At 33.5% G+C, this 13,041-nt stretch overlaps 1 protein-coding gene across 1 annotated transcript in view; it reads left to right on the top strand.

Annotated features, from left to right (window-relative positions):
* ADGRL3 (adhesion G protein-coupled receptor L3) overlaps positions 1 to 13,041 on the top strand; it is a 553,170-nt gene that overhangs the window by 456,086 nt on the left and 84,043 nt on the right. Inside the window, exons 15-16 of the mRNA XM_023724827.1 lie at positions 3,264 to 3,473; positions 5,862 to 6,082. Coding sequence (XP_023580595.1) covers positions 3,264 to 3,473; positions 5,862 to 6,082 — 431 coding nt within the window. The remainder of the gene's footprint in view (positions 1 to 3,263; positions 3,474 to 5,861; positions 6,083 to 13,041) is intronic.

Here is a 13,041-nt window from a genome sequence, read left to right as displayed (position 1 = left end):
ACAGAGAAGGAACGTTATCTGATTTATATTTAAATTGTATCTCTGTTGAAAGGGGTGTGAGGATCAAAGTAGGGAGATCAATTAGGAAGCTATTAAAAACAAAACAGGTGGCTTTAACCAGTTGGTACAGTAGAAGTGATGAGGAACTTTCATATTTAGAAAACAGGGCCTACAAGTTTTCCTGACAGATTAAATGTAGTGTGTGAAAAAAAGAGAAAAATCAAATATGACTCCATAAGTTTATGGCCAGAACACCTTGAAGAATGGAGTTGCTGGTTACAGAAATGGGGAAAAGAAAGAAAGCTGCAGATTTTTTTGGGTGAGGGGAGAGGCAGTATAAGATCAGGGACTCAGTTTTGGACATGTAATATTTGATACCTTATTAAACATCCAAATGGAAATAAAATGGATGCTAAAGATACACAGACATAAAAGGGGTCAGCTTTAAGGCATTTCGTCTGATGAACAGGAATGTAGTTATTCAAAACCAAATATGTATTAAACATTTTTTAATGTGTCAAGCACAGTACTCAGTGCTGGGATGCAATATTGATAAGATAGACATGATCCCTAATCTCAGGGCACTTATATTCTTAATGATGTATAGTTTGTGTTATAGATGATTGAGTTATATAGTGCTCACAATCATGTAACCTTGGGAATAGGAATACTTGATCCATTCTTACAATTATACCTAGGAGTTTTACTCAATTGGGCATCACAGTGAAGGGGGTTTCACCATACACTGGCATCCTGAAAGTTCTGCTATGTCAGACTATTATAAAAAAGGCTATAATAATCACATTGCTTATTAGCATTTAATGTCAGCTAGTCTTTTTGTTTTGCTGATAAAATTCAAGTGGTGAGTTGTATTTGAGGGTTGCTGCTATCCTAGTGGAATATACATATGGGTATTTGGTGTTGATATTTTCAGAGCTAAACGGTCATACCTGAAAGGTGAATTAATCACTAGGCATTTTTATTCTGTGTTGGAGTGGTATGTACTTTTTCTACTGACATTTTGAAATCTGATATTATTCTCTTAATAACTCTTCCTGGGGTTTTTGAAGGGCCTAGGAAGGCACAGAGTAAAGTAAATATATTTCTAATAACGCAGCTACCCAGACAAAGACAGTTTTTTCGTTTCTTTTTTTTTTTTTCCCCTTAGTGTTTTAGGTCTTTAGGATACTTTTGAGAATGTATTATACCTGCCATTTTTCCCATTATGGAAGACTGCTGTGCTGAACATTGGTGCTTGCCACTCAATCACAGCATCTCTCATTTGAGTCAAAGCTGAGAGCAAATAGCCCTCTGTTCAGGGAACCAGGTAGCACTAACCACTTTTCACTCTCAAATAATAAAATAATTTAAGCCATCAGAGATCCAACGTTACTTAAGTAGTGTCCCTTGGTGAACAAAGCTGTTAAAACAAAATTTCATGTGGTTTTCTTTCATGATTTGAACTCCTTCTGAGAAATAGATCTAGAGTTATGTAGGAATATTTCATAACAGTTTCATTGACAGTGCTCTAGTAGAGTTCTTCATCAAAAAACAACTGTGAAGTCATATCTGGCAGTGTGAGAAGTTCTGTGATTCAGGTTATAGCATGGTGACTCACTTCTAGGAAGAATTTTCACATTCAGAACAATCTTTGAAATATAAAGTTTGAATAAAAACAAATGAAATTGGAAAAAAACCTGGGTACTTATATATTTGTAAAATGGGGTAACTTACTGGGAGCAACAACTGAATGCAATAACTTACATCGTAAAACAAAAATCAGTGTGTCTGGTCTACACTATTGAAAAATGTATCCATTACAAACATCTCCTCATTGTTCCTCAGAAGTTTCCCATGCACATGTTTATACTTTTACTAACGCATATATCTATAAAAAAATCAGTATCATTGATTTGTGTGTTTTATACTTTTATATAAATGATATACTGTATATATATACATATACTTTATACTGTATATATATATATACTTTTACCACTTGCTTTTTAAGAAATCTAATCTTAGATTTTTAAGAAATATCTATGTTGATATCCGTATATCTAGTACATTGATTTTCTACTGCTCTTTAGAACATTCTCTCTTTAGAATATCAATGTATAAGTTAACCATGATTTATTTATCCATTCCCCAACTGAAGGAAGTTAGGTTGGTATTTAAGGCTCTTCAGGAATCCTAGAGAGAAACGAATAATTGACAGTCATGAACAGTTTCTCAACTCTGATCTAATGTCTTGACACACTGATATGGCAGGCCATTATAAATTCTAAAGCTTCACAGAAGTGTTTTTGGGTGGAGGCAAACTACATTACAAGTGGATGAAGTTAGAGTTTTGCATTTGAGAACAAGGACCCCAGTCAACAGGCAGAAATGACATAGTGAACAGAGCAAAGAACATGGCAAATATGATGCTCAGAATATTGGAGACAAAAAATACAGTTTCAACATGCAAGTTTACATAAGCAGTTTTTTTTTCTTAGACCTGCTATCTGTTTTGTACTGCTATCTGATATTATAACTATGAATATTTATTTTCCTTCTATGTGTAACCAGCTCTACTCGTGCAGTACTATTCAAGGATCAAACTCATGATTTTGTTAAGCCATTCAATAGGAATATAAATCCAACGAATGTCCTTATTCTTTAGAATTTCCACTAAGTAAATGGTATACATTTGTGATTGATAGAATTAACTAGGGATGTTTATTAAAATATATGCTTGGAAATTCTGATAAAGTATCTATAGGACAGCAGAATTATATTTTTTATATAAATCCCTAGGTGATTCAAAGTAATCTCAGTTGAGATGCAGTTTCCTTAAGAGCATACCTTAACTTTTAAAATAGAGTAGCATTCCCTAGCATGAGTTGTCTGAAAATTAGTCCAAAGAAGTGATACGGTTTAGAAAAGAAACCAAAAGTTCTTGTTTAAAATCTTTGGCCAGAATTAAGTTAATCTACTTCAACTTTTTATATCTTGAAAATGTAAGTAGCTAAGAAAGGTTCAAACACTGTTGACATCCCTGAGTATCAAACTGATTTACACCCCAGAGAAAACATAAAATGCTTTGTCTATGAAATAGAAAATGCTATTTTGGTTTAAATAATTTTTAAGTTATTTTATTCATTGTGGGTATGGAGGGTATTTAGTATATTATTAAAACCATGCATTATTTAGGCCCTTATAATACTTTATAAATTATTTTGCATAATTGGCAACTTACAGCTTTTCTGTTGTGTTTCCAGCACAGTGATGCGGTCCATGATCTTCTTCTGGATGTGATCACGTGGGTTGGAATTTTGCTGTCCCTTGTTTGTCTGCTGATATGCATCTTCACGTTTTGCTTTTTCCGTGGGCTCCAGAGTGACCGTAACACCATACACAAGAACCTCTGCATCAGCCTCTTCGTAGCAGAGCTCCTTTTCCTGATAGGGATCAACAGAACTGACCAACCAGTAAGAAACTTACTTTGATATTAGTCAAAGATTTCTCTACTTTCAACTTTCCAGTATTGCAATACTCTTCCAGTTGTCTGAAATAGATCCTAATTTTCAGATATTATTCAGTTTGTCATCTTTCTTATCCCATTATCATAAAGAACTAATGAATATTTTGGATGAAGTATGTATTCAGAAATTCTGTATTATAAACTTGTCTTTCTAAAGAACTGCCATTTTTTCTTTTTTTTCTTCCTTTCTTTCTTTTTTAATCACAGACCAAATATTGAGGAAAGTTTAATAAAATCATTTGGGGAATGGAGGAATATCTGTTATAACAGAAGTAATAGTTATATTTTTGAGGTTTATACCTTTGAGAAAAAAAACACTGAATATTACATTAAAAACTGTTTGTCTAAAAGAAATGTTTTCTAATTGAGATATTTCAGAAAATAGTATAAACTGCTGGTCATTTTCAGAATGTGTCATCTCTTCCCAAATTTTGATACTTTATATTTGCTTGAGTTCTGTTCACATCTTTGAGTGCCAACTCCATGCTTTACTGCTACCCACGTTTAGTCATGTCAAGTAAAGAAAGAAGGAAGGAAGATAGGAGGAAAGGAAGAAACAGAAAGAAAAGAAAAGAAAAAAAAAAGGAACAGCACTAGCCTACTGCTCTGTTCCTAGAGTTTCTATTTAGAAACACTGAACAGATACTATAAATAAGTGGCAATATCTAATATATTACACAGGTTTTATGCCCACTTATAGTTTTTGTGAGTCCCTTTATTATGTTTACTTAAGATTCATCTCCATGGTGCAAGTTTGCTCTCATGACTAAAACTGAAAATGAAAACTTTCACTTTTTAGAAGACTTGTGGGCATAACAAATAATTCATTCACTTAATGCTATTCCCTAGTATATGTCCATGTGTATACAGTACTTTACAATAAAAATGTAGTTGGATTCATGTTTGTGATTACACATTCATGATTAATGGCTGTAAAGGGTGCAATTATGGTGATTATACTTTTAATTGGTTATCACATACAAATGTGACAGCTTTTCCCATAAATGCATACATATGAATAAGCAATCAATGTAAACATTTTTTTCTCTGAAAAAGTAAAGCCTTCTGATAACAAAAATTAATAGTTGAAGTTCTAACTCTGAAATGCAAGAAATGGAAAATTGTGTTATTTTCTAAGAAGATACCATTTTATTCTCTTGTTAACCTGCAATCGAATGCTGAGTGATTTCTTTTCATTTAGAAATCATATTCTTTTGTTTGTTTGTTTCCTATGTTACATATGGTGTGGTAAAGTTCATCAAATGTTGCATAACTAATTTCTGACAAGAAACATAAAAGAACAATGATTGATATGAAAAACTTTTGAGTACAGCTCAGCCAAACTTGTTTCTACTCCTACTGCTAGTTAAGGTGTTCTCAAAGAGTTTCTCTCAGTCCCTCAGATGTTGACTTCCTCCTCCGCCTTGTCGTCTGTCTAACTCAATGAAATTGACCTGCCCTTTGTCTCATTTCTTAAGGATCAGTTTGATCAATGAATCCATACTAATCTGATAATTGCTATAGTTTGTTGACCTTTTCTAGTAGGAAGTATAGATTTTAGTTCCTGCTTCCTGTAAATGGTGAAGAAATCTAAAGGAATGAGAATTTCAGGAACTGACATAAGAATAAGAAATTAATTAATATATGGTCAACTGAAACTTGTAGTACATTACAAAACACACCAAATTAAAAGCTGGCTTCCTTTTTTTGACCAAAGTTGTCTAGACTAACATTAAGTACAATAGCAAAAATATCAGAGAAAGAATTCACTTAAGGAACCCTGTACTTTAACCACATCTGTTTTTACACATGCATATCATGATCGTCTTGATGCCACTTGAAGTCCTTTCTGAAATAAGGCAAGGGTGGAAAAAAGCAAGTAATTAATAATATTTAATTAATAATCTCATCATAAAATAATGTAATTTATTATACTGTTTAATTTTAAGAGGTTTTATTTCCCTTGTTTTTATTGTTTTTCTTTCATTTACAATGAAATAATAAAATTCTCTGCCATGTATTAAAAATATTTAGACTAATCTCAGTAATAATTATCAATAGGCCCTTAGGATTTTTTCCTAAATATGATAATTTTTCCTTATTGTAATGCTATTTTGTCATCCATAAACCATAAGTAATAAAATGTTAAGTGCAGTTTTAAAAGTTCTTATTTAATTCAGTTTTTAATACCTGTATTTTAAGAACTTTAGACAATTATTTTGCAAACCTATTTTATTACTGTAATCTTAATGAATATTTATTTTAAGTTTATGGTAGTTGACAAATATTTTATTTGGTACAGATAATTGAATGAATCATTTGGTGCTTTCTCTAGATTGCCTGTGCGGTTTTTGCTGCCCTCTTACATTTCTTCTTCTTGGCTGCTTTCACGTGGATGTTCCTGGAGGGAGTGCAGCTCTATATCATGCTGGTGGAGGTTTTTGAGAGTGAACATTCACGCAGGAAATACTTTTATCTGGTTGGCTATGGGATGCCTGCACTTATTGTAGCTGTGTCAGCTGCAGTAGACTACAGGAGTTATGGAACAGATAAAGTGTGAGTTACTTGTTTTCTTTTTTCTCTTTTTAAATCCAGTTGAAAAAAAGCTTTGGATATTCTTGAGAGCTAAGGTCATTATTTAACCTCACAACACAATAATAAATGAAGGAACTGGTGAAGCCCCTGGCATTGTTGACTTTTCTTTGTCCTGACATGTCATAGGAGTAGGGATAGCTTGTGGGTTTTTTGTTTTTTTTTTTCCTTTTTTTCTATGTAGGTATGAGAGTATAGTGATTAATTGTATTTTCAATGCAACTTTAGAAATTGGTGAGACATACATGTAGAGATGTCCAGCATATTGTAAAGGAGTCAAGTGAAAAATATTTTTATAATATGCATAAATATAACAGTTGGGACACTGAGAATGAGTGAATGATTCATTAGAAAAAGATTGGGAAGAAGACAAGGATAGATCTCTCATGAATATCCACACTAAGAGATAGACTAAGGAAGGAATATAAGAGAAGAGGTGAGCAGAGCTCAGAAAGAAAACCAGGACATTCAGGGCTAAGGAGAATGAGAAGAAAGTTTCAAGAAGGAGCTGGTAACCGGTGGTGTTTTATGTCAAAGATAATTCAAGCAGGATAAACGCTGAAGAAATGTCTTTGACCTTTCCAACAGCTATTTGATAAAGTTCTAGAAGCAGAAGCCAAATTGGAAGGTTTGAAGCCTGAAAAAGCCCGTTGCTGTTGATTCTGATTCATAGCAACCCTACAGGACAGAGTAGAACTCCCCCATAGAATTTCCAATGAGCAACGGGTGGATTTCAACTGCTGACCTTTTGGTTAGCAGCCATAGCTAACCATAGCTCTTAACTACTGTGCCGCCAGGGTGCCAAGAAAATAGAGTCTTCAAGTATTACCTACACTTTTAAGACATCTGATGGAAATATAGTGAAGATATTAACTCACGTAGTAACAGTAACGAAGGAAAGTTGTAAAAGGATGAAGTCTTAAGCATGCTAAGTTGAAAAAAATGAAGTTGATGGGAAGATATTAATAGAAAGAAAATACTGTATTCCTCATTTTTATTCAAAATATATAGGCTAAATAAAAGGGGAAGGTCCTACGGGAGGTAAAAAGACATAAGATTTGTGGAACAGAGGGGGGATCCCTAGATTTAATGCTGACAATAGCCTTTGAATTCACCAAGTCCAAGGCAGTGATTTTATTGATAAGAAAACTTAAAAATTCAGTCAAATTAATTGTCTTGCCAATAGTTACAGACCTAGATGGTGACAGAGATGTAATAAACCAAGCCAGATTTGGTTCAGTTCAACTAGAATTTTCTTGAAATGGTAAAATGAAGGAAAGATCAGATAAAGTAAATTTTGCAGTAGAGGAACTTTTCCAGAGATGCTGACTTCTTCTGAGTAAATAGGTGAGGCCACTTTGAGAAGACAGGAGATTTGAAAAGCTTTGAAATGAGGCCTATGGAAAATGTGTTAAGGAGCCAATTAGACATTAATGAAAAGATTTCTAAGCAGCAGTGAAGTCTCAGATGAGGTTAGATAACATCAATTTGTATAGAAGTTAATAAGCCAAGTTTCATGACTTTCCACCAGCACTCAGCAGCCTGAACATACTGGCAATAAAGAAGCCTGCTCCCAGAGGTGAAGATTGATAAGGAGGGAAGAAGAAGAGGACTCCAGAATTATTGGGAGCATAGTTAAAATAGCATCAATAGTACAGCAACAGTACAATTAAAGGAAGACCATCTAATTTTTGTTGACTTCTTTTTTTTTCCTTGAGTACCAAGGGAGGGTATATCATTTTTTAAGCTACCTTTGTGATTTTTGGTGAAATCTGAATTTATCCTGTGGATCCTGATGACAACAGTGGAAAAGAACTTGTAAAAACTATTATCTGGGGTTGTCTCTTAGGATATGTTAAGAGTAGGGATTTTTTTTTTTTTTTTTTAATGACAGCTTTATTGATAAAATTCACATGTGATTAAGCTCAGTCTTTTAAAATGTACATACAATTCCATGGTTTTTAGTATATTCACAGTGTTATGCAACCATCAGCACTATGTAATTTCAGAACGTTTTCGTCACCTCAAAATGAAACCTGTACCCATTAGCAGTCACTTTCCATAAGTCATAGGATTTTACACTTTGATTAATGCATTTTCCCCTAAGATATTAAGTTGAATGATATAGTTATTACTTACGACTTTAAACTACTTCAAATATTGTTCTTAAGTAGTTCAGTTTTGCTCTCTTGAAGTTCCTAATTTACTTTTGTTTTTGTCCTTTGTTGATTTTTTTTTTCTCTTTAGGTATTTGCAAATTTTCTTGTTACTAAATTGATTCAAGTTGTTTGCTTTGTGTTTTAGTCATTTATTTTGAAACAGATGCCATTTTGTAGGTAATAGAAATCTATCTTTCCTTAGAATCAATAATATGTAGTCTCTTGTGACTTTGTTAAATTAAAGCTTTGGCCATCATTGCTTTAATTTCCTGCACCATGTCTGGAAGCTCTCATTTTCTGACATTATTGCTGTGTGAGAAGAGAGGCTGATTTATTTCCCAGGCACAGATTTAAAACAAGCCTTAATAATAGTTTTGTTATGCAATTATGATTATTCCCAACATGAACAGAAGGTAAACAGATTTTGGAAAAAGAGAGGGGAGATGAAAGAAAGAGAGGAAAGAATGGAGAAACTTCCATTAAATTCAATCACAGACAGGCATAGAGCACTTCTGTGTCTCATTTGTATGTTTTAAATAAATTGTCCCCAGAGAGGCCTTGAGAATACATGGAAAAATTTTTAACTTCTTCCCTTTGGGAATTCATCCAACTCAACCTCAATACAGTACTATGTTGACCATTGAAGAAGCAAGTGTTGAAGCGAGAAACATTATTCAGTAATTTGTGTTTACTTGAGGAGCCGAAATGAATGGATTGTGTTTCCACCAGAGCTTTAATCAAGATACGTTCTCTAAGAAAAATATAAGCCAATGAATTTTTACAGTACTCATAGGATTTCTGCATATAGAATTATGTATCTTGTTCTTCATTATCAAGTCTGTCTTTGTGTACGAGTTTCTGCTAGTTTTTTTATTGCTTTTATTTCAAATGGCATTCCCCACTCTGCTCACCACATGATTCTTTTTTTCATGTAACTCTATCTAAAATTGTTTTTCTCTTGTGGTTGTTTTGCTAGTGTTACCTTCTTATGTGCTACATTGATATTTATACAAATATATGTAATCTACGTCTAAAATAAAATAGAATTAGTCACAATTCAAAGAAATATAAGCTATTTCCTGTAAATTCTTATTAAGTTCAATATAACCCATTTAACCCGTTGCTGTTGAGTCAATTCCAACTCACAGTAACCCTATAGGACAGAGTAAAACTGCCCCATAGGGTTTCCAAGGAGCAGCTCGTGGATTCAAACCGCCAACCCTTTGGTTAGCAGCCTGAGCTCTTAACCACTGCATCACCAGGGCTCCAAGCTCAATATAGTGAATTTATATGATTTGAAAGTCTATTTTACTTATTTTTGGAACCTCATGATTATTAAGTTTGTACTTCTCAGTCTTACTCACTTAGAGTACATCTAGAATAAAGCTATTGAATATATATTATAATGATCCAAATAATATTTATTTCTCCCTCTTCTCTCTTCTTAATGTACTTAAATATATTTTATTATACTGACATTGAGATTTTATTTCTAAAGCCTTTAATAATAATAACAGTTTATATTTCTAGAAACTAGAGAATCATATCAATATTAGGAGATAAAATTAGACTTAAAATTTTTTTATAGGTTAAATAAATGTTATTTTGATATAGATAGAGGTAACTATCATATTTAATCTGGCTGATGGATTATGATGTATTTTTCTATGAAATGTTATTAGGGATGTTGAATTGATTTTTATATACAAAATACATACTCACACACAAAGCATACATAATTTGATTTTGAGAAGTTGCTTAGTTTGCCATCAATTTACAATGCCTGTAATAGAATCTTATTATTTTATGATTTTTGTTTAACAAAACTTTTATCTGTACTGACATTATTCTCAGGAATGTACTTAGACTAACATTAGATCACAATAATCAGACATATAAAAAATCAGTTCAAGAGACCAATAAAGTCATTTGTTTAAAAAATAACCCTCTGCTAATGGACCACGGGTCTAAATTGCCCTGTTAACAATGGACATTTATTTCCATTTTATCTTTGTTTTTGTATCCTCCCTTGGTATCTTTTATATTATTATTCATGCGGACATTCAGTAAAGCCATCCTGTATGATATAGTCAGAAGCTTAATTATAGCAAAGGCTGGCACTGACTTAACAATAATTCCAACAGGACTGATTTGGAAACTTAGTGATAAATACTTTGATTTTATGACCTAAAACAAATCAGTTCATTTAAACTTTCATTATCTCAATATTATCAAAAAAGGCAAACTATTTGAACAATTCATTTTTATTTAAAGAAAGTAATCACTTTTACAGTTTATAGTACTTTCCTCACAATCTCAAGTGTATAACAGAAAAAGCAGTGGTTACCATATTGAGTGGATTGGAAGTGGGTTACAGGAGGAGAGGGGGCTTCGGAGAGAGAGAAAGCCCAGAGACTAGCCTAAGAATTAAAATCTGGACTAGAAAACTGATAAGAGATTTCTGAAACATGTGGATTAGGTCATGAACATTTATAATCTCTCATAACATCCTTGAGTACTAAAAGAATAGTCACGTTCTTAAGAATAATTGAAATCAAGCTTTATGATCTGAAAATTGTTATAGATCATCCAGTAAGTCTTACATTCATCTCCCTGGATCACTAGCTTAAGAGCAGCTCTAAATGGGATAGTTTTTCCTCTGTTACCTAAACTCCTAAATTTCTTTCTTTTTACTTCATTATCTAACCAAGTATAATAATTTGAGTAGAAAAAGTGATTATTTATTTTTAAAAATATTACAGTATTATTTAAGAAAGAGTCTAAGCAAGGAACATTGGAATTGATAGTATCTGAAGATTATATGCACAGATTTTTTAACATGTGTCCATAATTTCTAAGCACTTCAGCCCACTCATAGAAAATTGTATTTTCATTTGGAGTATTTCTCTAATTGCCTTACATATAACCTGTTACTGTTGAGTCAATTCTGACTCATGGTGACCTCATGTGTTTCAGAGTAGAACTGTGCTCCATAAGGTTTTCAGTGGCCGTGATCTTTTGGAAATAGATCACCAGGACTTTCTTCCAAGATGCCTGAGAGTGGACTCAAACAGCCAAACTTTCAGTTAGTAGCCAAGCACTTAACCACTTGTGCCACCTAGAGACTCCTATCTTATCTAGAAGCATATTTATAATATTTCATTGACAGGAAATATTTACCTTACCGGATATATTATTACTAGGTGTAATTCACTATAGCTTGGCTAGTGAGAAATACTGCAGATAATGAAGAATTATTTTCCATTTACATATCAAAGTAATCACTCAATATATGTCTGGGGAGTGCATATGTTATCTCATAAAGACCAAGAATTTTGTGTGTAGAGACTGAGTACTTATTGTGTCATTCTTTAATCATCAAAGAAACCTATGATTATGTATAAAATGTCATCCTAAATAATAATTCTGGTTCGAGCATAAATTTTCCTAGTAAGGAGTTAGCTAAACCAGAACCATGTTAGAGAACATTAGGACTGTTGTCCTGTTGTTCCAAAATGCAATGAAATATTGACTTCAAGCTGAATGTTGGATTAGATTTCTTGATTGGAGCCAAAGAAGGATGATAACTTCCACAGCTATCATTACAAATCTAGTTGTTGCTAGCTGCTGTTGCGTCAGCTCCCAAATCGTGGTGACCCATGCACAACAGAACAAAATTCTGTCCAGTCCTGTGCCATCCTCAGGATCAGTTGTGGATCAGATTGTTGTGATCCATAGGGTTTTCATTACTTGATTTTTGGAAGTAGATCACCAAGCCTTTCCTCCTAGTCTGTCTTAGTCTGGAAGTTCTGCTGAAACCTGTTCAGCTTCATAGCAACACACGAGCCTCCACTGACAGACAGGTGGTGGCTACACATGAGGTACTTTGCCTGGGAACTGAACCCAGGTCTCCTGCATAGAAAGCAAGAATTCTACCACTGAACCACCATTTTCCCTTTACTCATCTAGAGATGACCTTATAAAATATCATGACCTCACCCACTAGGATGGGTACAATCAAAAAGACAAACAATAACAAGTGTTGGTTAGGATGTGGAGTAATTGGAACCCTCATATATTGCTGGAACCACTTTGGATAACAGTTTGCTAGATCTTTACAATGTTAAACATAGGGCTACTGTATGACCCAACAATTCCACGCCTAGGTATTTGCTCAAGAGAAATGAAAACATATGTCCACATAAAAATTTGTACATCAGTGTTCATAGCAGCATTATTTATAGTAGCTAATAAGTGGAAACAACTCAAATGTCCATCCACTGATGAATAGATAAATAAAATGGTACATCTATACAATGGAATATTATTTGGCAATAAAAATTAATGAAGTACTAATACATGCTATGCGGTGGTTAAGAGCTGGGCTGCAAACTGAAAGGTCAGCAGTTAAAACGCACCAGCTACTCCTTGGAAACCCTATGGGGCAGTTCTATTGTGTCCTATATGGTCGCTATGAGTTGAAATCAACTTAACAGCAACTGGGTTTTTTGTTTGTTTTTAATACATGCTAAACATGGACACACCTCAAAAACATGTTAAGTAAAAGAAGCCTGTAACAAAAGACTATGTATTGCATGATTCCATTTATATGAAATTATTCCATTTATATGAAATGCCCAGAATAGACAAATCTTTAGAGAGAAAGTATAGAGGTTGGCTAGGCCTGGGAAAAGGAGGGGGGAAGCAACAGGTGGGAGAAAAGGAAATGATTATTGTCTGCTGATGGGTACAGTGTTTCTTTTA

Source organism: Trichechus manatus, unplaced genomic scaffold (assembly GCF_000243295.1).
Source record: "Trichechus manatus latirostris isolate Lorelei unplaced genomic scaffold, TriManLat1.0 scaffold00263, whole genome shotgun sequence".
NCBI classification, from domain to species: domain Eukaryota; kingdom Metazoa; phylum Chordata; class Mammalia; order Sirenia; family Trichechidae; genus Trichechus; species Trichechus manatus.
Note: the sequence above shows the minus strand (reverse complement) of the source record. Positions and strands in the feature narration are given on the sequence as shown.